This window comes from Pteropus alecto, unplaced genomic scaffold, assembly GCF_000325575.1.
Source record: "Pteropus alecto unplaced genomic scaffold, ASM32557v1 scaffold5, whole genome shotgun sequence".
NCBI classification, from domain to species: domain Eukaryota; kingdom Metazoa; phylum Chordata; class Mammalia; order Chiroptera; family Pteropodidae; genus Pteropus; species Pteropus alecto.
The window spans coordinates 30,677,273-30,700,384 of record NW_006441953.1 but is presented as its reverse complement, the minus strand read 5'-3'; the positions used below and the strand labels follow the sequence as shown (position 1 = coordinate 30,700,384).

Below are 23,112 nucleotides of genomic sequence, written 5' to 3'. Positions count from 1 at the left end.
AAGCCGGAACAGATGGCGGTCTGGATTAGCGGTCCCGGGGGAAGGGCCACGGCGTTTCTCTCTCTGGCATGGCATCCAGCAGGCTGTCAGCATGCCTGCAGAACCATGCCCTGTGCCCCTGCCTGTCAGGGATAAGCCCTGCAGTGAATTTCCCTGCTGGGCCGTCACAGACCTCAGGACTTAACCCTCCAGCAAACAGGACGGCGCCAGCCACAGCTGTGGGGCACACGCTGCATTCAACACAGTTGTCATCTTCTAGCCTGGACCTCCAGCTGGAGGGACACATCGGGACTTGGAGTCAGATGGACGCAGGTTTAAATCCAGACTCTGCTCCTTGGGCTCTGTGACCTTGGACATGTGGCTTCCCCATGCCTCGGCCACAGTGGTGAGTGACGGCCACCTCCCGGGGCTAGAGGGCAGAGACGGCCATGGTGCACAGTGCCTGCCACAGCACACTCTCCATACACGGTGACGCTGAAGTTGCCAGCCCTCCCGGCACGACAGAGCCACGAACGAACACGCAGAGGCCCCCGGGCTGTGGAGGCTGCTTTGGGGGCTTAGCAGCCACAGCCACAATTTCTTATCATGGTGGTTTTAACACGTAGCCCCCAACTCTCTGACTGTGCTGCTGTGGAGATGAGGCCTACGCTCCCTCCCCTTGAACCTGGACAGGCTTCTGACAGGGTGGCATTGTAAGTGACACTCGGGGACTTCCAAGACTATGTCCTGAAAGGCCACAGGCCTCCGCCTCTGTGCAGGAGCCCATGCTGGGGCCCAGGACCGTCAGTAAGCAGTCCCCTGCGAGGAGGAGGCTCGAAGCAGTGCACAGGCAAAAAGCACACGGAGAAGCCCAGAGAACTCACGGAGAGGCTTCTGCACGGCGCAGCTCCGGCCCCCGACGGGCTGCCACCACGTCTGGATTCAAGCAAGGCTGTCCCCACTCCGCTGTCCCCGGACCACAAGGGTTGTCTGGACGCCTCGGCCCCTTCCTAGGACTGGACCCAGCACACACCCTGTCCCGGGCTGGCCGGCCCATGCTGGTTCAAACCACTCAGGGAGGAGAGGCCAGAGGAAGAGGCCGAGGAGATGATGCAGCAAACGGCCCGGGCACACCGCGTGCATGGCTGGATGCTGTGGTCAGTACTCCTTCCGCGACCACGGGCAGCGCTGTGGCCCACTCAGCACCAAGGACAGTGCCACGCGTAGGGGACGCGGCCTTGCCCCCCGCTGGCCAGAGCTCTCGGCCTGCACGGTACACACAGATGTCAAGGAATCGTGATGACGGCTGGGAAGGCCCACCCATGACAAAAGCGGGTGTTCCGCAGAGCACCAGCATGAGCACCCCACGTGAGTGAGTCTGTCTCGGGGACCAGGAAGGGCCTCCGAGCAGGCAACACCTCGCTGTGGTTTTGAAGAACGAACAGGAGTCTGCCAAAGTATTTCACATAATTGGACCGCATCCTCCGCCTCTCCCTCTCTTGGAAGCGTTTTGCGGAACACGGCATTCACGCGACACTCCCTGACGGGTAGAGGGAGACTGGTCTGTTTGCCATCATCTAGAGGAAACACTAAAGCAGAGATGTCAAATTACTCGCCCAAGATAAAATGTCGCCGACAAAGACACAGGCCTAATGACGCTCCAGGTCCCTGGATCAGCCCGTCTGGCCCCCCGTGAGCCAGTGGGACAGGGTCGCAGCCCAGGCTTGTCCTGGAAAGGGAAGGAAGGGAAGGAAGAGACGGACAGAGGGACGAGATGACCTCCAGCCCCTCCTGCTTTCACGCCTCCGCCTCCCACCACCACGATGACAAGTGTGCGGAGAAGCGGACCAAAGCTCAAGACTGAAAGGCAGGAAAACACAGCAGCCCGGCACCTGCTGCTGCAGCTTCTGTGGACCGCCCGACCCTTCCGCCGCCACGAGCCATCGCAAAGCGATCCCGCATCCCTGTCTGGGCCTTGATGGCGCGTTTGCCGTGACACTCAAGGAGGGCTCGGCCAGAGGAGGCGGGGTTCGAGGCAGAAATTAAACGCCATCACACCTGACTTCCCCGGCAGCCGGCTCGGCCGGGCTCCCTGAGGTTCCCAGACCACCTGGCTCCCACCCTCCCAGCACACGGGTCTGAATCGGCTTCATGATGGTGGCACGTGGGGGCCTGGAGACCAGCACGCCAGGCCACCGCAGCCCTCCCTGACCAACCGGGGACCCTGGCTTAGGCAGCAGCCACGCTACACCCTCTTCACACGGCTCTGTTAATCTGCCAGCACAATAATAACAAGATGGATCGCCAGTGAGTTTCTGCTCTGTGCCTGGTAGGTGTCAATAATCCCGTTCAACAGATGAGAAAACCGAGGCCGACCAAACACGCTCCTTAAAGACACGGAACACGGACTCCAGCGTGAGGAGCCAGGTTCACACTCCGGGGGTGGCCCCCTTGGCTCCCCATCTGCAAGGGGGGTGGGAGCCGCCCGCAGGACCACTGTGAGTGCTGAGGACATGCGGTGAAGCCCGGCCCGGCCCTGGCACAGGGAGCACTGGGAGGGAAGGTGCTGGGGGGGCACGGATCCCCTGAGCCCCCCGTCATCCCTGACACCCAGCTCCCTGGGGCCTAACACCAGCCCCCGCAGCAGCGGCTCAGCTCTGGGCATGTCCCTGCACCCCTCCACCTATGGGCGCCCCAAATTCCCGCACCTCTGAAGGGGTCTTCTGCCCACCCCCACCCCCCAAGCGCTGGGACGGGGTGCCTGTGTTCATGCTGACAGCAGCCCACCTCCTCCCACCAACCCTCGAATTAAGCTGAATTACCCGTGGAAACCAGGGACCCACACAGGGGACCCGGGTCCTACAGAACCGCGGTCCTCCCAGGACACCAGAGTGACCGAGGAGCAGGTGAGACGCCACAGCCCTGCTCATGTGGGGTGGCCCCATGGGTGCGCGTGTCTGGGGGCCCCCGGAACCCGAAGCAACCCAGCACCCGCTGTGACAGTACACTCGCCGGAACAGGTGCCGACCCACACCTGAGTAGAGCCAAGCCACCTCGCTGACCAGCGCTCAAAACCGCAGCACACCAAGGGGTCCGAAGGCTCAGCTGTGCAAGTCATAAAGGCCTTCATTAAGCAAAGACGCCTGGATTTCTTTCTTAATCTTTCAATAAAACTTCCGCAAAAACGTAGGTGGAGCGGAGACGGGGGATAAAGTCACCAGGCCTGCTGGGAGACTGCAGAACAGAGAGCTTATTTCCCAAAAGAATGGTCTCAGATGAGCTCGGGCCGCGGCTGACCGGCTCTGCCCACGGTGGCGACCAGCGCACAGGCCCACGGCCCGCAGGAGCCCAGGGGCCATCCTTGGCAGGCCAAGCCCACGTGGGGTCAGCGGCTGAGTCAAGGTGCTGGGCAGGGAGGGAGGAGTGAGCGGACAGGCTCCGCATCCGACTGTTCCCTGGGGCCCGCCCACCTGGGGGCCCTCGGTCACTACAGGGTCCTCTGATTCCTCTGGTCACACCGCCTGAGAACAGGCCCTCCCACGGAGATGTGCCCCCATCACCTGACGGGCAGTCCCCACACCACCCACGCCCACTCAGGACATCCTAAGCGGTTCTGGCCCATCTTCACGACAGGCACCCTCGGGAGATGCCACCACACACCACGGTTCCGGGAAAACTCCTCAAGGACATCAGCCAGCAACTCAGGGGCAATCAAAAACCACAAAAGGGTAACACTGCCCGAGAACCTGGGGACGTGTGGTCAAGCGCAGGGTGTGTGGCCAGCTCGGTGTGAAGGACAGCCCGCACGACTGCACGTTTAATTGGGCGCGTCCACTGAACTGACGCTTTGCCACATAAGTAATTATGATTTATTAAACAGCATGCTGCTCGTTAAAGCTTTCTCCCCCCTCTCTGACAAATCACCGGGGCATTACTTTGTTTTGAAAAATCTCTCTTTAATAAAAAGCTGTGTGGGTGCCACTTAACTAATCGCTTACTTTCTATAGGAACGTGGGAACATAAAGGCACGTAAGTGTGCAAGCTGAAACGGTTTGCTGGGACTCCCACACAGCCTCACCCCCTAAATCGCTCCTCACTGCACAGCGGCCAATGAGCACCTGGGAGACGCCTGAAAACCAGTCCACGTCCGGGCTGCGGCCCAGGCCCCCCGCTCACAGCGCGAAGGCGGGGCCAGAGCATGGAACTAGGTGTGTGACCAGGCCTGCCGGAGCTGGGGACTGTCCACCGCCCACCCACTGCAGGCCAGAGCTGGGGACTGCCCACCCACCGCGGGCCGGAGCTGGGGACTGACCACCGCCCACCCACTGCAGGCCAGAGCTGGGGACTGCCCACCCACCATGGGCCGGAGCTGGGGACTGTCCACTGCCCACCCACCGTGGGCTGGAGCTGGGGACTGTCCACTGCCCAGTGCCCACTGCGGGCCGGAGCTGGGGACTGACCACTGCCCACCCACCGTGGGCCGGAGCTGGGGACTGTCCACTGCCCACCCGCCATGGGCCGGAGCTGGGGACTGTCCACTGCCCAGTGCCCACTCGCCACGCTCCGGCAGCGCCACGCCCCCCGCCCCCTCAATGAACACTGAACAGCTATTTCCAAAAAATCATTTGAAGGAACACCAAACTCTTGCCCTGCCTGGGACACACCCACAGCCCTTCAATTTAGGAATTAGGCAAACGGGCCTCTTCCTCTTCTCTCTGCCACTCCTTCGTCCACTCATTTACTTTCTTTGATTACTTCCTAAGGCCCCACTATGCAACAAGCCTTAAATGAGTTATTAGGGTGCAGAGATGAAGCAAGCAGGCCTCGCTCCCAATAGTGCACCGTCCGATGGCAGGAAGTCACTCCAGAACCACGCATGCCACATACCGGGAGAGCATGGCCTGGTCACCGATGGTCCCCAAGCCTCGGTCTCAGCTGGGAGAACAGCACCAAGCTGGCGGCCCTTCACTACAGGGTGCCCTGCCCCCATGGCAGCTGCAACCAAGCCAGGGCGGAGGGAAGCCGGACCTCAGACCCTGCAGCCTCGGCAGGCTCCAGCTCTAAGCCCACCGGCCTAAGGGGCCAGTGGGGGCTGGGCTTCTAAACTGCAAAGACCTTTAATGAAACCGATTCTGAAACCCATTCCACAAATCTGACTTCTTGAGTCTTGTGAGCAAAACACGGCCTTGTTTCACAGGGACGTGAGTGTGGCGTGGAGGCACGGTGGGCCTGGGATGGTGTCACCCCTGCCTCCACGTCACTCCTGCAGGGCCCCTGAACTCCCTCCAAATTCCAGACCCACCACCGTGGTCCTCCGCCAAGTGGACGTGGCACAGCAGAGCATATTGGGCAGAGGGGGAGTGAAGACCAGAGAGTTTGCACTTTATCCCAAGGGCCTGGGCACCCCGGGATGGTGTCTGCCACGAGGACGTGGGTGGGTGCACCTGGGTTAGAGACGGGCTAGGGCGTTAACGCCCCAGCGTTAAAGGGCTGCCTTCTTCACCTTCACCATCGACTTGCCACTGGCCTCAGAGACCTGAAAACACACGCGGAATATGGAATCACCTTTAGTTACACACGGAAAAGGGAGCAAACCATTTTTAAATTCTCCAACCTCCTATTTCCATCCCATACACTGAGCAGAAATAGAAAAAAAAGAATGTGCACTATGTTTAACAAGGCACAGCATTTTAAACGTCTTTAATCTCTTGAGAGAAGATTATTACAGTGGGCTGAAGCCGATATCTATAATTAATATCTATGAAAAGTTGAACCCCCCAAAAAAAAATTTTTTCAGACTAGAAATCCTCATGTGATTTCTAAGTAATTAACAGCTGGGCCTCCACCACGGTAAAAATAGGCTTCCACCTGAAACTAATTTCCTTTCTGGCTACCGAGGCCATTCTTTGAGTGATGAGAGAGAAGCTGAGGATCCATTTACCAAGCAAGAACGGGAGGTGACACCTGAGTGGATGGGAAGTGACACTCGACCGAATGGGAGCTGGCAAGGCTGACAACAGCCAAGTGCAATTAGCAGCACAGAACCTCCTCGTTCGGGTCTCTCCGATGGTTTAATCTGACCGTCTATTTCAGCCTAGTCCGATGGCTCACAAGCCTCCGAAGGTGACCTCCTGTGTCTGGAGGGGCCCTCCCGACTCCCGCCCGCCAGGAGCTCGGCCGGGCCTGGGCATTCGCCCACGGACACGTGGGGAAGCCGGGCCCCAAGGGGTGTGGGGACCTGCCCAGCAGGACTCAGCTACCCAGCGGGAGGCAGGCCCGGGGCCCTGCTCACCGTGACCCAGCTCAGCCTAGTTACCCCTCCCCGGGGCTCTTGACTGTCCCCCAGATGGCTCAACCTCACTAGCCTAAGACAACAGGCACCCACGCGAGACCCCGGTCCCCACGAGCCCTGCCAGCGTCCTCGTGGCTCCTGCAGGCAGGAGCTGCCCGCCAACAAGCCTTCCTCACGGCTTCTCCTCCTGCTCGTCAGCTAACAGCAGGGCATCTTCCCTTTCGGTCACCCGTGCACTGCCGTCCACACACCCACACACAGCTAAACGCCAAGTAACCTGAGCGGAAACAGGCCTTGGGCATTCTCGTCCTGGGGGCAGAGGCTGCGCCCCTCAGCCCCACCCCGGGGAACTGCCTTCCCTTGGGAGATGGAGATGCTCGATACATATCTGCGGATTTGATAGCCTTTGAAGTGGGCCGGATTTTCCCTCCATGTGGATCTAAAACCTTCGTAAAAGCACATGGGCTCGGGGGACTCGTGATAAAGGCTGCCTGTCCCCCAAGCCCGTCCACAGACAGGAGTCCAGGAGAGGCCGGGCATCAGGCTGACTGGATACACGGGCTTGTCCTGGGAAGACGCGTGAGGAGCACGTTACAGCCTCCAGTGGGGCATCGTGGTGGGAGCAAGAGCCGGGGAGGCCGGTGGTCAGGAGGCCAGACGAGAAGGTTCCAGGCCGGGCAGAGGGGGCGGAGGTGCCAAGGCTAGAGAGAGGAGGGGACGGAGCGACCTGAGAACAGTCAGTCAGGACTGCAGTATAAGGCGGGGGGCTGTAGGGGAGAGAAGAGGGTGGTGGCAAGGCTGACAACAGCCCCCCAAAGATGCCCATGTCCTCAGAACCTGAGCATATGGCACCTCATAAGGGAGCCTGCAGGTGTGAACTTAGGGATGTGAAGATGGGGAGGGCATCCTAGATTCTCAGCGGGCCTGACACAACCACAGGGTCCTTATGAGGGGAAGGCAGGGGGAGACTTGATCCGGGAATTCTGCGTGATGACGGAAGCAGTTTGGGGTGACAGTACAGCCCCCCAAAGATGCCCATGTCCTCAGAACCTGGGCAGGGGCAGACTTGATCCGGGAATTCTGTGTGACGACGGAAGCAGTTTGGGGTGACAGCGCCACGAGCCGAGGAACACTGGCAAGTCGGAGAGGGAGCTGTGACGACAGAGCAGAGACGGGGTGACACACGAAAGGGGCCAGGAGCCAAGGGATGCGGAAGCCACCAGAAGCTGGAAAAGGCCAGGAAACAGATTCTCGGTGTCTCGGAAGGAGCGAGCCCCGCGCAGAGACGGGGTGGCACACGAAAGGGGCCAGGAGCCAAGGGATGCGGAAGCCGCCAGAAGCTGGACAAGGCCAGGAAACAGATTCTCCCCCGGTGTCTCGGAAGGAGCGAGCCCCGGCCCCACCCTGACCTCACTTGGCCCAGCGACATTCGCTGGCTTTGGACTCTGAGCTCCAGAACTCGAAGAGCACACACCTGTGTTGTTCTCAGCCACCACAGGGGACTCGGGGAGAGGTGGCCCCAGCGAAGGGCTCCAGCACAGACCCCGCCCTCGGCTGGGCCAGAACCGGGCCAGGGAGTTTCCACAGGGTGGCAGAGCTCACCTTTCACAAAGACAGGGCCAGCTGACCCCTTTGCCTTCTGGCGTCTGCCACCCAACAGAGGCCAAGCACGCTGCTCCGGTACTCGGCACCACCCCGACTCGCCCAGGCTCATGAGCAGAGAAGACACGCAGCCCGGACAGCGCGCCACCAGGGACAGGCGTCCCCGCCCACCGACAACCTGCCCCGCTCCCGAGGGCAGCTTCACGTCCTCACAGCATCGACTCAGCGCTGACCTCAGCCACCCTCGGCAGCGATCAGACGCCCTGGAATGTGCTGTCTCAGGAAGGGGCTGAGCCTCCCATTGCTGGAGGGATCCTAGCTAGGACATGGTGACCTCTGAGCACCCTGGACACTCGGAGACCCTGTGAGTTTACCCCGGGACTTCTCCTTGGTGACCGTCCTGCACACAGTAGGTATCCACGTGGCGTCTACTGAATGAACCTGCCTGGAGAGACCTCCCACCCGACAGCTGTCCTTCTGGCAGAAGGCGCTGTGAGCAGAGGCTGGCTTCCTGCTCGGAAGACAAGAAGAGACCCATCTGTGATTCACCTTCTCCTACGGTTCCTGTCAGACACCAGGGCTGGAGGCTGGAGGCAAAGGAACCAAAACAAAGCCTGACAGCCGACTTCCTGGCAGAGGGAGCCCCGTGGCTGGCTCACTCACTGAGCGACTGCGGGGCTGGGGGGCTCAAAGGGAGAGAAGCGAAATGAAAACCCCGGACGCCTGCTCCAGCAGCCCCAGTTTCGGAGGTGTCGCCCTTTCCCACGGCCGCCCACAGGCCCTCTGGGTCTCTATCTGCAAAGGCCCCGGCCTGGGAAGATGCACACCTGGCCTCAGCCCGCAGCTCTGGCCTCTGTTCAGACCGCTCAGGCTCCAGGCCTCAGTGCTCCCATCTGCAAAGGAGATCGCCAGGCCGAGATGCCCTGGAACGCCCTGTGACATTCCCTGACTTACCTCCGTGGGTGCTGACTGACTCAAAGGCACTAAAGACTCCAATCGCCACTGAATGGAGGAGGTGGCAGGGGCCTCTGTCTCCTGGCTAGGACAAGCTCACTCCGATCACCTCCCATCCACGCTGCCAGCTGACAGGGCCGCCCTAGCCCTGCTCAGCTCAGCCCGTGGTCCATGTCCAGGGCACACAGACCCCGGGTGTCCCAGGAAACGCCCTCTACTGCTGGGGTGGTGTCCCCCTCCCCCTGCATGTCACCTCATGACCTGTCACTGCAAAGCTGCACCCACCGGCCTCCTCCCTGTGAATCCACAGGGCACGCTGACCAACAGACAGCAGAGGCACCCCGCAGAGGAGTGCCATGCACCACGCACCACACACCAAGCACCACGCACCACGCACCACGCACCACGTATGATATGCAGTGGGGCCACATGCCAGGGGCCCACTTTACTCGTAAGTCACAGGCACATGGACTCAGCCACACACAGAGCAGAGTGTCCCTGGCCGCCCCGCCTGGGGCTTCACCTGACAGCTAAGCATAAGAAGAAGTGAGGGGACTGGTTTGGCCCTGCCCATGTGAACAGCGACGGGCTCTGTCACAGTCCTAAAATGACCCCTCCGGGAGCCCAGGGCCACAGCGGGAGGGGAGTGTGGGCTAATGACTCTCTGCGACAAAGCCAGCAGAGCTGCAAGGCCGCGGCTCGGCCCTCCCCTAACTCCCTACACTGCCCGCCGTAGGGTCCTGTCCAGAACCGGCTCTCTCCTTGTCTCTGTGTGGGTCCAGGGCTGGGCACCGAGGCCTGGCCTGGCACCCCGAGCATTTCGGCCCTCCAGCCAAGACGATGAGCCCAGCACTGGCACATGGCGCCGTGGTCTGGAGGTCTCCGTTCTGGATTCTGCTTTGGCCTCAGTTTCTCGTGGAGCCACGACGCCAACACCCAGGAAAGCGGAGCCCCGAGAGACAGAGGGAGTGGGCCCGGAACCGGCCTCGCCCAAGGTCAGCGCCCTGGACTTTCTGGTTCTGTGAGCCTGTGACTCTACTTTTCACTTAAGCTCGCTGGAGTCAGGCTCCTGTGACTCGTAACCCAGAGTCCTGCCTAAAACACCTGCTCCGTGCACAGCCACGGGAAGGGCAGGGAACGGGGTCACCCACCCCACCCTCAAGTAACCCTGGAGCAAACAGGGACGATCTGACCAACAGCCAGAATCAGCCAGGCAGGGACCCCAGTAGAGGCTGGAAGAGAGGGAACCTGGAGGGCTGAGCGACAGGGGCCAGTTTCCAGGGGGCAAAGCCTCCCAAAAGACGGCTCCCCTGGATCTCCCGCACGCTGCCCCCTACTTCTCCCACCATAAGAATCCTTCTCCCCCACTGAGGGGACAGGAACTCTGGGCAGGGTTTCCAGGGAGACGCAGGCCACCGAAGGGGATTTATCCACACAGGCGACTGGGAACATTCTTGAGAGAATTATGCAAAAACAGACAGAAGGTAACACTCCGTGATCTACTTGCTTTACTATACGAGAATGTCCGATTTTCTTCCAGGTGGAGGAGAATAAAAGGGTTTGCGGATTAGCCACAGGGCCTCAGCCTAGTCACCCGCCCCCTTCTCCATGGCCTGCTGGGATGCCTCTGTGCTTGGTGGAATTTCGACTGGATGACCCACGTCTTTAAAAAGGCGCCATAGCAAATGTCAGAAACGACCATCGGGTCGGCTCCGCCCACAGGTCCTCCCCTCCAGGTTCTTCCTCTGGTCCCCAGACTCCCCACGCTCCACTGTGGGCCTGGTCTTTGCCCCGCTGACCCTGCCACCCGGATGCCCTCCCTCCTTCCTCCCCGTTCCCGCCACCGTCTCTGGGACGCTGCCCCTAATTTCTCCCAGGAGGGAGCTCAGGGAAGTTTTGCGCCTGCAGTAGGAGAGGGACTCAGAATTTACGAACTGAAGGAAAAACTGCGGACGTGAAATTTCTCGCACCGGTGAGTCTGGCGCTGACTCCGCCTGCCGTAACCGTGTGGGCATCCTGAGGAGCAGAGGGAGCTGGTGGAAGAGCCCTGTGGACCCCCAGACAGTGGCAGCTGGCTGACCCCACCCCCTCCACCTCCCCGAAAAGCCTCGGACTCGCTGGGGCAGGCGGTGGGCAAGGGGAGGATCCAAGGGCCCCCTTCCTGCACTAAGAGGAGCTGAACGCACTGGGCGCACCCCACTGAGCGCACCCTGCAGACCTCTGGGACACCCTGTCTGACTCCCAGCTCACGCAGGCCCGGCTTCCTCGACTGCAGTTAGAGACCCTCATCAGCGGGCACCATGCCTCGTCAGATCACAGCAACCCTCCCGCCAGGCAGAGGGTCCAGCCCAGAGCCAGCTCGCACCCATCCACGTGCTATAGAAGGAACCGACCTCACCACTCCCAAACGCCCTCTGACCCCCACCCCCACCCCTGGCACATGCAGGTCCAGGCCAAGCCCCTGAGCGGCACAAAACTCGTAGGTCCACCGATGAGCGGGGTCATCCCGGCTTTCCACTCTCCTCCGGAGACAGCGAGGTGAGCTCAGGGGGTGCAGTGAACACCGGGCTGGCAACGATCCCAAACTCACGGCTCAGTGCCTGCGTGTCAGCCAGGGCGAGGCCCAGTCACGCCATTAGGGAACTCTGCCCTCCACTCCTCCAAACACACAACGATCCGGAGCCAGCCAGGTCCCGCAGGATGGGCACGCTTCAGCAATCTCACTCCTGGCAGCTCCCTTCCAGCAGGGGAGGCTTCCCTGAGCAGCCCGCTTGGGGCTCCTACAACCTCCGGTCCTCCCAGTGTGGGGGGGCACTGAGCAGAAGCTGGCCGCCCAGCACAGAGCCAAGCCCTTACGTGCACCAGCCTTGGTCCACAGGGACCGCAGTGGGCTCGTCACCCACTTAAGGATGAGAAAGACAAAGTTCCGCCCGGTTAGCAGCTAACCAGGAGGAAGCAGAACAGGGGGGCACCCCCGGGGAGGGCTGTGGGCATAGGGTGGGGGGTGCTTCCTGTGTGGGGGGAAGGACAGGGAGACAGATGGACCACCCTCCACGCCCTGCCCGTCTCAAGCCAGGGCAGGTGAGCCAAGGGTCTCACACCCAGTAGGCCTGGCAGAGCCCCAGACCAAGGCACAGCCACAGGCTCATCTACGGGACGAGAGAGCAGGCGCCGACAAGCAGGGAACAGTGGAGAGTCATCCGCACAAAACACTTTGGGGACCCTGAGAGAGACCCAACACAAGGACAAGGCCAGCACTGGGGTCCTGGCTGAGAAGAGCTGACGGGATCACAGGGATAATGCGCACGTGCTCTGCGCGCCACAGGCACCTGGCAGGTTCGGCTCTCGGCCCAGTCCAGTGACGGGGGCCCAACTCGCGGCATGGGCAGCGGGCTGGGGCTTCCCACAGACCACAGTGGGCACTGAGGGACTTCCTGGGAGAAGCCCGAGGCTGGAGGATGCAGGCAGTCTCTGACGGCTGAAGTGGGGCAGCCACCCAGGGGAGAGACTGCCTCGGGGATGAAGGGAGCAAGGTGGGCGGGCTCATCCTGGAAGCCAGAAAGCCTCCTCCCAAGGTGAGGGCTTCTGAATATTCACAAGATGCACATGAGCCCTTTCCCAGAGCCCCGCCCCTCCCACCTCTGCCGGCCTGTGATCTTCTGTTCCTCTGCACCCCCCAACCCCGGTTTTTAGAACTGGCACACACGGATGGGGGCTCAGGAAACGTGTCCACAGAAGAGGGAAGAGAGTGGAGAGCAGGAGACCAGCCCGGCCTCCAGGCCCATCCGCCGAGGCCCTGCCCTGACGATAATTCCCGAATTCTTCGGTGGACAGTGTGTCCACCGGGAAGCTGTTGGAAATACTCCGGAAAGCAGGAATCTTGAGTGACCTGGAGAATTTAGGGCAATTTGCCTCCTTCCCCAACATGCCACACGACAGCCCCCAGCCCTATCCTCCTCCCAGCTCAGAGGTCAAGGTGGCCAGCACCAAACTCAGCCAAGTCTCCCCTTCGCATCTCAGAGGGCCGAGGCAGCCAGGCCAGCAGGAAGGGGCAAGGCCACCTCGGTGTCCAGGCCTCATCCTTCTGGCTCTTCCTGTGCTGGGCAGGGCCCTAGTGACTACTGAGGCCAGCCAGGCGGGCTCTCCTCCCCGGGCGCCCAGGGAAGCCGGGGAGCTGGGACAAGGAGCCCCAAAGCCCTCTCCCTGCTAGACCAGCCAGCAGACCGTCTCGGATTTCCCTGTGACTGCCCAGGCCCTGCTCGGCCTCTAGGAGACAGAAAGAAAGTCGGACTTGATTGTGAGAGGCGAATGTTCCCAGCAATAACTCACGTCAGGGAACTTGCGCAAAACCAGCTGCCAACGAGAAAGACTTTAAAAGCAGACTCACGGGGCAGAATGCCTCGCGAAACACTCCTGGGCTTTCCTCTGCTTCAGCAGACAATTCAGATTCAGAAACAGGAAGAAAACATAACCACGTAAGATCCCCTTAAAGAAAGGGGGTGAATTCCAATCAGCACCAACGGGGACTGCTGAGATGTCCTTGAGCTTTGGCGACAGGGGCTAATTAGTGCTTTAAAGAGCAGGCAGCTGGACAGGGAGCCCAGCTCTGTCACCCGCTGGCCAGGTGACCTCCAGTGGCCCCGCTAGTCTTTCCGATCCTCAGCAGAAAAGGGCCTCTGAGCTCTGACCACCCTTCGGGGCCAGCGATCACCCCCCATTCTACTCATCTGGGCGTCCACTGAGCACCAGGCACTGAGGGACAGCAGAGACCAAACAAATGCCCCGACCCCCGACCCCGGAATCCACACCCGTGGGGGCCTGCAGGGACCCAGGAAGGGCTGGGGGAGACAGGTCACGGGGAGCAGAGCCTGGGGGTGTGGGGTGCTGGGGAACCCGACCTCGCGGGGTTTGTCTGTCCTCTCTTGCCCCTCACATCCCACCACACGGCACCCCACTCCCGCACACACGATCCTCTCGCCCACTGCACGGCACCCCACTCCCGCACACACGATCCTCTCTGCCTGCCGCCAGCCCCCGTTGCCGTTTCAGTAAAGAAATTCGTTTTAATATTTTGATAACTTTACTGCCACAGAATTGGTTTCCATTTAATCCTATTGATTTCTTCTGATGCTCAGTATAAAAACTACATTCTGACAAAGTTCCATGGGCTTCTCCAGTCTTGGGGTGGGGGGGGGGTCTATGGCACAGAAAGAGCTAGGAACCCCTGTGCCAGGTAGTCCTTGGAGCCAGAAGCCCCTGGGTGTGGGTCCTCATGCAGCCCATGGGGCCGGACACCAAGCAAGGCCCACACAGCCACCTCCCCCCGCAGACAAAGAACCACTGTGAGAACCAAAGAAACGACCCCCGCCCAACGCTCGGATGAATCAGAAATAGACTCGGATGGGGTTAAGTGGTATCGATGTGAATAAACTGAGAAAAACAGGATATTTTATTGAGTGCTGTATTTTTACGGCGTGAAAACGGAATTACTTAACTGGTCAGTGAGGCAGCCCACGGAGAGAAGGGCCCCGAAGCAGGGAGGAGGAAAACGCGCTGGAACTCGAACCACGAACTGCCAGCCTGAGGAAGGCCGCACCGCTGGCGACCACGCCCGCCCGGGCCAACCTCCTCCTCCGCCCCGGCCGGGCAGTGGACCCGCCGGCCTGCCCCTGACTTTCCGGTGTTCCTGGGCTCTGAGCAACAGCCCCCCTTGGGGTCACCGATGGTGGAAGAAAGCAGACACAAAAGGGTCCCACGGCACAGCCTCACGCTGTCCTTCCCAGGTACGGGCGCACCTTCACGACGGGAGCATCTCCCCTCCAGACACACGGGCGGCGAATTTCTCGGGGGACTGCAACGTGCAACCGATCGGCAAGCGGGCAAAACTCAAGGCGGACGCCAGGGCGAGTTCCGCCACGGCTAAGGCCTCAGGCTCACGCGAGACAATGACACAGAACGACCACGTGACCCCGCAACCCCGCTTCGGGGGGAGCGCCCAAAGGAACTGAGAGCAGGGACTGGAACAGACGCCTGCACCCCAGCGTTCCCAGCAGCATCCTGCACAAGGGCCCAGGGCTGGGGGCAGCCCGAGTATCCAGGGACAGGTGGACAGATAAGCAAATTGCGGTATGTGTGTATATATATATACACATATGTCCATACGAGAATGTTATTCTGCCCTAAAAGGAAGGAAATCCCGACTGTGACTACGACATGGCTGAACCCAAAGAACACTGTCCTCGGTGAGGGAAGCCGGTCACAGGAGGACAAGCATTGTGTGAGCCCACTGACATGAGGTCCCTGAAGGGTCGATTCATACAAAGTAGAATGAATGGCAGTAGCAGCGGCTGGGGCGCGGGGCGTTGGGAGTCAGTGGGGGAGCCGGGGACAATGCATCAGCTTGGGGTGATGACAGTTCTAGAGATGACGGTGGTGACAACTGCACAGCAATGTGGACGTACTTAATGACACAAAACTGCACTTAAAAAATGGTTACGGCGGTAGATTTCCTGTTATCTGTATCTTCCCACAATTAAAAAATAATAATAAGGGAAAAGGAATAACAATAGTTCTTGCACTAAGAGAAAAAGCACTCTGCTCAGGAGTGAAGGAATTCACACGCATTCCTGGCCCCTAGCAGCTGTGTGACTCGGTGCGTCCCCTCCACACGTGAACTCTGTTCATCGCCTAAGTGACGGGGCTGATCGTGTCTGCTCTGCAGCGTGGTCCCCAGGACGCCGTGAGGTGATGCGGGCGACGGGCTTGGCACGGCAATGGGCGCGTGCACGGGCGCTGAGGCTGTTAACCTCGCCGACATGAATCAGGAGCACCACGTAAATAATGAGGAACTGTTATTGTAAGATAACGTGACGTCAGAGCAGAAGCATCGCGACGATCCTAACTGATAAATCCCGTCTCCCCGCTGAGGCCTGGGAGACGATATCTCCGCTTCTGACGCTTCAGAAAGATGCGCTGCGGAGCAAAAACCTCATAAAAACCCCTTTCTGAATGAAAACCGATCTGAATAGAAATGGCCACACTCAGCCTGGCTCTTTTCTTACCTTAATTTGAACTTAATTTATCTCTGAGCATCAGGAAATGGCGCCGTGCGAGAGATGTGCCTTGCTGGAGTCAAGGCGGGCTCGACATTGCAGGAAATTATCTGCTTTTGCAAGAAAATTGCTAAGGAGAGTGCTGTTATTTTAAGATCTTCAAGCTGGTGTGAGAAGAAACTAATTAAATGATTGTAATTTTTTGTGCAAATACAGTAACTGGCTGCTACAGAAATGCAAAATAAGAAGCGACTTCTCTCAAAGAACATCCGAGTTTCACATGTTTTTTTCAGTTCTCCAGTGAGCGCTCACCGGATTGGATTCTGAAAATGACACACGGAGCTTACTTGGGACGAAGATGATGAGCACGACCCGCGTTCCGTGAATTGTCCCCGAATCATGGGGCTGACACCGAGAAGGTCTGCCTGCTGTCCTGGCCGGCTAGCCACCGACCCACTGCCAGTCGCGGGGCTGAGAACAGCTGTGTGAGTCTGCGGTTCACAGCCCGCCATGGAGCAGGGCAGGGGCGGGAGCCCGTGGGGACCCGCTGTGGAAAAGTAGCTGCTGGTGGGGGGCACTCACAGTCCCCGCCGCCTGCTGGGAAGCTGGGAAGGCCCGGAAGGGCCGGGTCTAGGAAGGGCTCCGCCTGTAAGCCAGCAGTGTCATGCTGAGGGGGACGTCCGCCCTGTGCGAGGTGCATATTCGCATGGTCCAGCTCACAGCCAGGGAGAGGCTTTCTAAGGGCTCCTGCGGCGAGAGCGGGCTGGGATAGACTCACGTATGTGCCTTCGCCCCCCCAAATGCCGTGGATGGAGGCCTTGCTGGCGGAGGGGAGAGCCAGGGTCCCCTGCCCCCTGGGGGAAGCTGGCCAGGAACGGCAGGATGACAATTGCAGGTTCTGAGGTCATCAGCACCCCTCCACACTCCAGAAAGCGCCCGTGCAAACCCTGGGAGCCGGGAGGGGGAGCGTAAACGGGCCACTTGTAAGAATCCACAAATAACTCACTCTCTGGAGGCTGGGAGAAAAAGCGAAGACCCCACACAGAGGGCATTTTACAAGTTCCCCCTTCATGTCTTCCTAAACCGGAAAAGGCGCGGAGAGTGGGCGTTATCCCAGCTGATTTCCTAATCGTTCCAACTCTGAGCTCCCTGATGTCATCCTCGAGAGCCTTAGCCTGCCTCTGACAAATTATAATAAAATAAAAGTTTTAAATAGCGGCAGTTCTTTACATGGCCTGTGCAAGCACTGGGCTGCATTCTAATCTGAAGGGGTGTGCAGCAGAACCATGTTAATTTATGACCTCTTTAAAATACTCTCAGGAACCCTCATGCAACTACAAATTAAATAGCCGCTTTATTAAAGTAAAAGCAGATCTGCGCACTGTGTTCCAGAACGTGATGAACAGGGCTTTCTTTACGCCTTCAAGCCGGGCTTTCTCGTCCACGGATGTGTTCTCTCTGCCACGGCGCTGCAGGCTTCTCAGGACCCCCGAGCCTCTGCCTCAGACTTCATACTCACCATCCCAACCTCCTCTCCTCCTCAGCCCAGGTGATGCTCGTCCTTCAGAGCTGCGCAACCCTCACGTCCTCCAGCAAATCCTCCCTGACTGCCCCAGTGCAGATTCGCAGGGCACGGGGACCTCTATGATGAATTCCTGTCCAGACCAAACGTCTGGATAGGACGGGAGCTGTGACTGATGTGCTGGACCCCAGCACCTAACAGACCCTCTAGAAAGCAGCTGGATTGAGGGCGAACGTGAGGCCTCTCCTCGCCTAGGGCTCTCACACTCCATGTGGTCTCTCCCGGCAGAGGAAGAAGGCAGAAGACCCTGGGTCACCCTGGACACAGGGCAGGTGTCTTCCTAAGTATGACACTTCCGGTTTGCATGCCGGGACGTCCCTAGCCTCGTCCGCCCAGCGCACGTCTCCGTTACTGTCACCTGACTCACGACACAGACTCCCCTTGCTCGCTCACCATCCTCGGCCCGGCCATCAGGCCCACAGTCCCCAGAGGGCGTGCACGGCGGGCTTCCTGACAGCAAATGTGACAGGCACTCAGCACCGGTCGCCACATCCATTGACCTCTGTCTGCTTCTGTCTCTCTCTAGGTGGACACCGGTCACCCTTGGTGAAGGCTGCCACGACAGAGAAGCGTCTGGGCAGACGCCCACTGTCTACATGCTGACCAGCCACAGCGCAGCCCCCGTGAACCAGACCTCTCTCCACTCCAGTGCCCGTCCCAAAATCCTGGGAGGCCCGCAGTGTGGTGGCTGGAATTAAAAAATATCACAGGGAAAGCACAGCAGATTAAACATAAGACCCGTGCCCTGGAGCCACCAAGCTCAGCTCCAGGAGTAGAATGGAGCTGTCATCACGAAACCACAGCCGTCAGATGCAAGGCCACAAACCAGCTTTGTTGCCAGATTTGGACCCGTTCATTCAAGAGCCTGAAGTGCTTTATGCAAAGGCCTTCACGGTCTCTGTGCGCTGGAGGCTGGCTGTGAGCCACGAAGCCAGCACTGCTCTGGGAAAGAGAGAGGCCTGCAAAGCGGGGTGGGTACGCCCTGTCCGTCCTCACCCAGAAGCCTCCCGGACCCACTGGCTGCTCCCTCTGCCCCGCCCCCCAGGGCCCAGGCCCAGGCTCCGCCATCTCGTCCCTAAACCTCCACCCAGAGGCCCCACCTCCACAGCCCTGGGTTTGCAGCCGGGCCCTGGCCTGGCTATGGGATCCTGGGCAAATGGGTCATCAGCTGCCCAGGCCAGCAGGCTCCCAAGCTTACGCGTCAGTAACCACCAGCCCACACTGCCACGGCCACCCCCTCTCTCCACTGGACCACTCTGAGCTCCGCTGAGTTACGCTCAGAGGATGCAAAGGTTAGTGAGAGCCCTTCCTGCTGTTACGGGCTGAACTGTGCCTTCCAAAGTAACCACATGTCTGAGTCCTAACCTCCAGGCCCTCTGAACGTGGCTATTAGCTTACGCGTCAGTAACCACCAGCCCACACTGCCACAGCCACCCCCTCTCTCCACTGGACCACTCTGAGCTCCGCTGAGTTACGCTCAGAGGATGCAAAGGTTAGTGAGAGCCCTTCCTGCTGTTACGGGCTGAACTGTGCCTTCCAAAGTAACCACATGTCTGAGTCCTAACCTTCAGGCCCTCTGAACGTGGCTAGAGACAGGGTCTTTAAAGAGGGGATTAAGATAAAACAAGGTCACTGGGGTGGGCCCTGATCCAATATGACCAGTGTCCTCATAGGAAGAGATTAGGACACAGACACAGAGAGAAGGCCAAGGGAGGACACAGAGGGAGATCTACTTAGCAAGGAGAGAGGCCTCAGGGGAACCATACGCCCACTCCTGGATCCTGACCTTCCAGCCTCCAGGGCTGGGAGAGAATGCATCTCTGTTGTTAAAGCCTCTTCTCTGGAACTGTGTTATGGTGGCCCTAGGAAGCTAATACAACCGCCCTGAGAATGTGACACCTGGCAGGTGTCAGGATCCAATTCGCACCTTCAGAAGCTCCACACTTCTGACTGGCACTCTGGAGCATGAGACATCAGGTTCCCAGAGCAGACCGTGGATAATCGGCTCCGAATCCTCTCTGCTACAACTCCCCACAACATCCGCAACCCCGCAGACACAGCAGAGAGCACGCAAACGGGGGAGGGGCTCTGATCTACTGCGAGCACTGAGGGGCTTGGCTGCAGGAAGCTCACCTGGACGTCGAATGAAGCATCGAAGTTGACTGAGGGAAGGCACGCAGGTGAGCTGTACTTAAGCACGATGCGCACACGATTTCCCAAACTGGAACAGGGCACCACGCGGTCCCACTGGGGAAACACGAGACCCCAACCCCGGAGGCAGAGACCAGCGCTCTGCCACAGTATCCACCTTCAGACCACACCCCTGGCCCCGAGGGAAGCTCAGGAGGAAACCCGGGCGCCTCTGCACAACTGCTCTGGATCCATCAGGGGTAACGCTGGTCCGTTTCAATGAAACATTCATTTCCCACATAACACTTTGTTTCTACAGCTCAACGCCAGACAGAAAGGCAGCGTCTGCGTCCAAGCCAGCCCCTTCCACGTGGCTGTCCACGGGAGTGGGAAGACGCACGGATGTCCCCAGCGCTGCCGCCAAGGGGGCCTTTCTAGGTATCAACGTGAGTCCCACGATTCCTTTTCTCGGATGCACTGAAAAACCATTTTAAAATGGCTATCCCTCTCGTCACGTGATTTTTTTTTAACACCTGACACGGGAAGGTGAACACTCTCTCCGCTCAGGTGGACCTGTGGAGTGCACTTTCTAGGGCCTCACTACCTAGGCAAATCGGTGAAATGAAACTTAAGAGATTCCGCTCAGCAAACTGGCCTCGGGTTAGTTTCTTTCCGGCTGTAGTTTTCGGAGAGGTGCTTTCAAGAGGAGGCAAACAAAGTGCAGAATCCTGGCGAAAATCTCTGGCCTTGTGGCTGCCAGCTGAGAGCGGAGCGGGCACAGGGCATTTCTAAGACGTTTTGTGCACCCCGAGAAAACAATGCCACACACTCACCGAGTGCTGAGAGACAATCGGTAGAAAAATGGTTTTACTCAACACTTGCTCACAGCTCTCACTCCTGCTGAGTCTGGCCCAGGTGAGGTGAAACTCTTACAGCATCACCTGCTCCCCAAGCCAAGAGATGATCTGCTTTTCCAGAGAAAATTCCGGTCTCCCTGGACTTCCCACTCCAGAGACCGGGTGGGTGCGGGGGGAGCGGGCGTGGGAAGGTGTTTATCGCCTGGGTCAGCATTCCATGCTGTCTGCTTTTTTTCACCTCACAGGTGCTGAAACTGTCACCAGTACTGACATACTTAAGGCTTCTGCCTCCTTAGTGTCTGCTAAGTGCCAGGCTGTGCCCTGCCTTCCACGCTTCATCTCTGCTCTCCCATTTCCGGTGGCCAGAGGAGAGATGCCTGTCCAGGTCTGGCCTTCCGACCCCCACAAAAGAGAAGCCAGCATCCCCCGCTCACACCCTCATGGTCCCGCACTCCCCGAAGTCCCCTCTCCTGGCATTCACCTGCCACCACCCACTCAACCCAGCCACTGTCCCCAAGGAGCAAAGCCAGGTGGGCTCCTCTGACAACCCACCCACTCCAGTACCCCAGCCCCAGCAGTCCAAGCCTCCTCCTCGCTGTCTGCAAGGAAGCCACCGCTTGCTCAGCACGGGGTGGGCGGCCTAGGTGTCAGTGGGTGCTGGGGCACTGGTCCCACCTGGGAGGCTGCTCTCCACCCCTCAGCGTTTGCCCCTTCCTTCTTCCATGCCCCTCCTTCCACCCTTGAAGTTACAATGAGACGGGAGTAAGCTGCCAGCAGGTGGGGGGGACTTGGCTTAGACGTGACTTGTCACGTTCGTTCCTTTGAGTTGCTGGTTTCCAGGTTCCCTTTCAGTCCCTAAGTTACAGCTTGCCACAGGGGACACAGTTCATTCTCCAGTCCTGGGGAGCAGTGAAGGGCTGGGCCCAGCTGCAGTTGGGGGTCTGATCCCTCTCTCAAGATGCAGATGGGGATGGCCTCCTAGGGCTCTTCTATGGAGGGGGGTGCACCTGCTACCCTCTGTGAAGGGCCCCCCTCAGGCCCTTGTTGCCCCCTGCTGGCAAGCGACCGTGGGGCCAGCTCCACACCCCATCCCACCCCACCCCACCCCAGCCCAGCCCCAGAGCTTCTAGTCTGACTGGAGCACTCAGAAATGGCCCAAGACCAGACACTTGGGAAGGGGGCGGCGGGGCGCGGGCCCATCCGGTGCTGCCCCTGCCCCCACACTCTCACTCATGCACCCTCTCCCTCCTCCAGCAGGACCCCTATGTCAGAGGGGGCTGGGGGATGGACAGAGGGGGGCGGCACGCCGCCCAGCCCAGGTTACATCCCTCTCCTGGCAAGAGAAGTGACCGGACACCTAGCCCCCTGCTCCCAAAGCATGCAGGGGCCCTGGCCCCTAGCCGCCTCCTCAGCACTCTGGGGAGCAGTGGTCAAGGAAAAGAGTTGGGGGTCAGGTGCTGGGGAAGACCTGCATGAGCAGTGATGGGGGTGAGCACATTCCCATCTTCCTCCCCACACAACCAGCCCCGCGCACACACTCAGCTGCCACCTCTCTCCCTGCACCAACCCCTCTCCCGGAACTGATGACCCACTAGCGCTGCCCGGAGGTGACCCCAGAAGGGCCACTGGTCACCTCCGGCCGCGGGAGGTGGCATGGGACAGAAAAGCGAGGTGGAGGCAGCGTCCAGGGGAAGAATAGGAGGGGGTCCCCACGCCTGGAGCGGGAGGCTCCACCAAAAAGGATGGGGCAAGATCCCAGAGGGGAGGAACCCCGCGCCGGTGAAGGAAGCGCGGAGGACCCTAACAGACGTGGCCGCGCAGAGAAGGGGGGTGTCGTGTGGAACTTCCAGCTGGAAGGAGGCCAAAGTGGCGGGGGAATGCGGGGGTGGCGCAGGGAGTTTTCAGCGTTGGGTCTGAAGCGCGGTTTGGCGCCCAACTCGGTGGGTACGCAGATCCCGGCGCGCCCAGTACCCCGGGCAGCGGGACCTGCAGGCAGCGGCGGGTCACACTAGGGGAATGGGGGAGAGGGGTAGCCCCAGAATGCGGTACCAGGCTGACCGGGGAAGTCCTGGCGCTCGTGGAGGTGCCACAAGGGGTGTTCCGGGCAAACCGGGGTGGAGAGTCCTAGAGCCCAAAATCCCAGAACGCCCCACCGAGCGGCCCGGAGGAGTCTGAGAGCGAGCGAGGCGCAGCGCGGAGTTGGGGGGTTATCCGCAAGGGCTCGGGGGCGCCCCTGGAAGCACCCCCAACCAGCATAACCTGAGATCTGGAGGCCAGTGGGGGCGCCCCCGAGGTGGCTCAGGGTCTCGGAAATCTGTGGGAATGTCCCCCGAGGTGAGGCAGGGTGCTCACATATCCGGGGTCCTCTCAGGTAACCAGTGGCCAGAGGCCAGTAGGGGCGCCGCCGAGGTGACTCGCGTCCCCAAGTAGCCGAGAACGCCCAGGCCGGCCGCGGGGCGGTCCGGAAGTAGGGGGCCCCCAGGTGCCGGGGCAGAAGCCCCGGGGCGCGCGGAGGTCACTTACGCTGCTGTTCTCGCCCGTCCAGTGCACCATCGCCTGGTTGTGCGTCGCGTCCCCCTTGAGCACGAACGATGTGCTGATGAGCGAGACCTGCGCAGGCGAAGCCGCTCCGGCCACCGGCGCCGCCCGCGCCCAGCGCCCCTG

At 59.9% G+C, this 23,112-nt stretch overlaps 1 protein-coding gene across 1 annotated transcript in view; it reads right to left on the bottom strand.

Moving 5' to 3' along the window:
• The window catches only part of SORCS2 (sortilin related VPS10 domain containing receptor 2), a 377,827-nt gene that overhangs the window by 316,272 nt on the left and 38,443 nt on the right, over positions 1 to 23,112 (bottom strand). Inside the window, exon 5 of the mRNA XM_015594851.2 lies at positions 22,972 to 23,109. Within this exon, the coding sequence (XP_015450337.1) occupies positions 22,972 to 23,109 (138 nt within the window). The remainder of the gene's footprint in view (positions 1 to 22,971; positions 23,110 to 23,112) is intronic.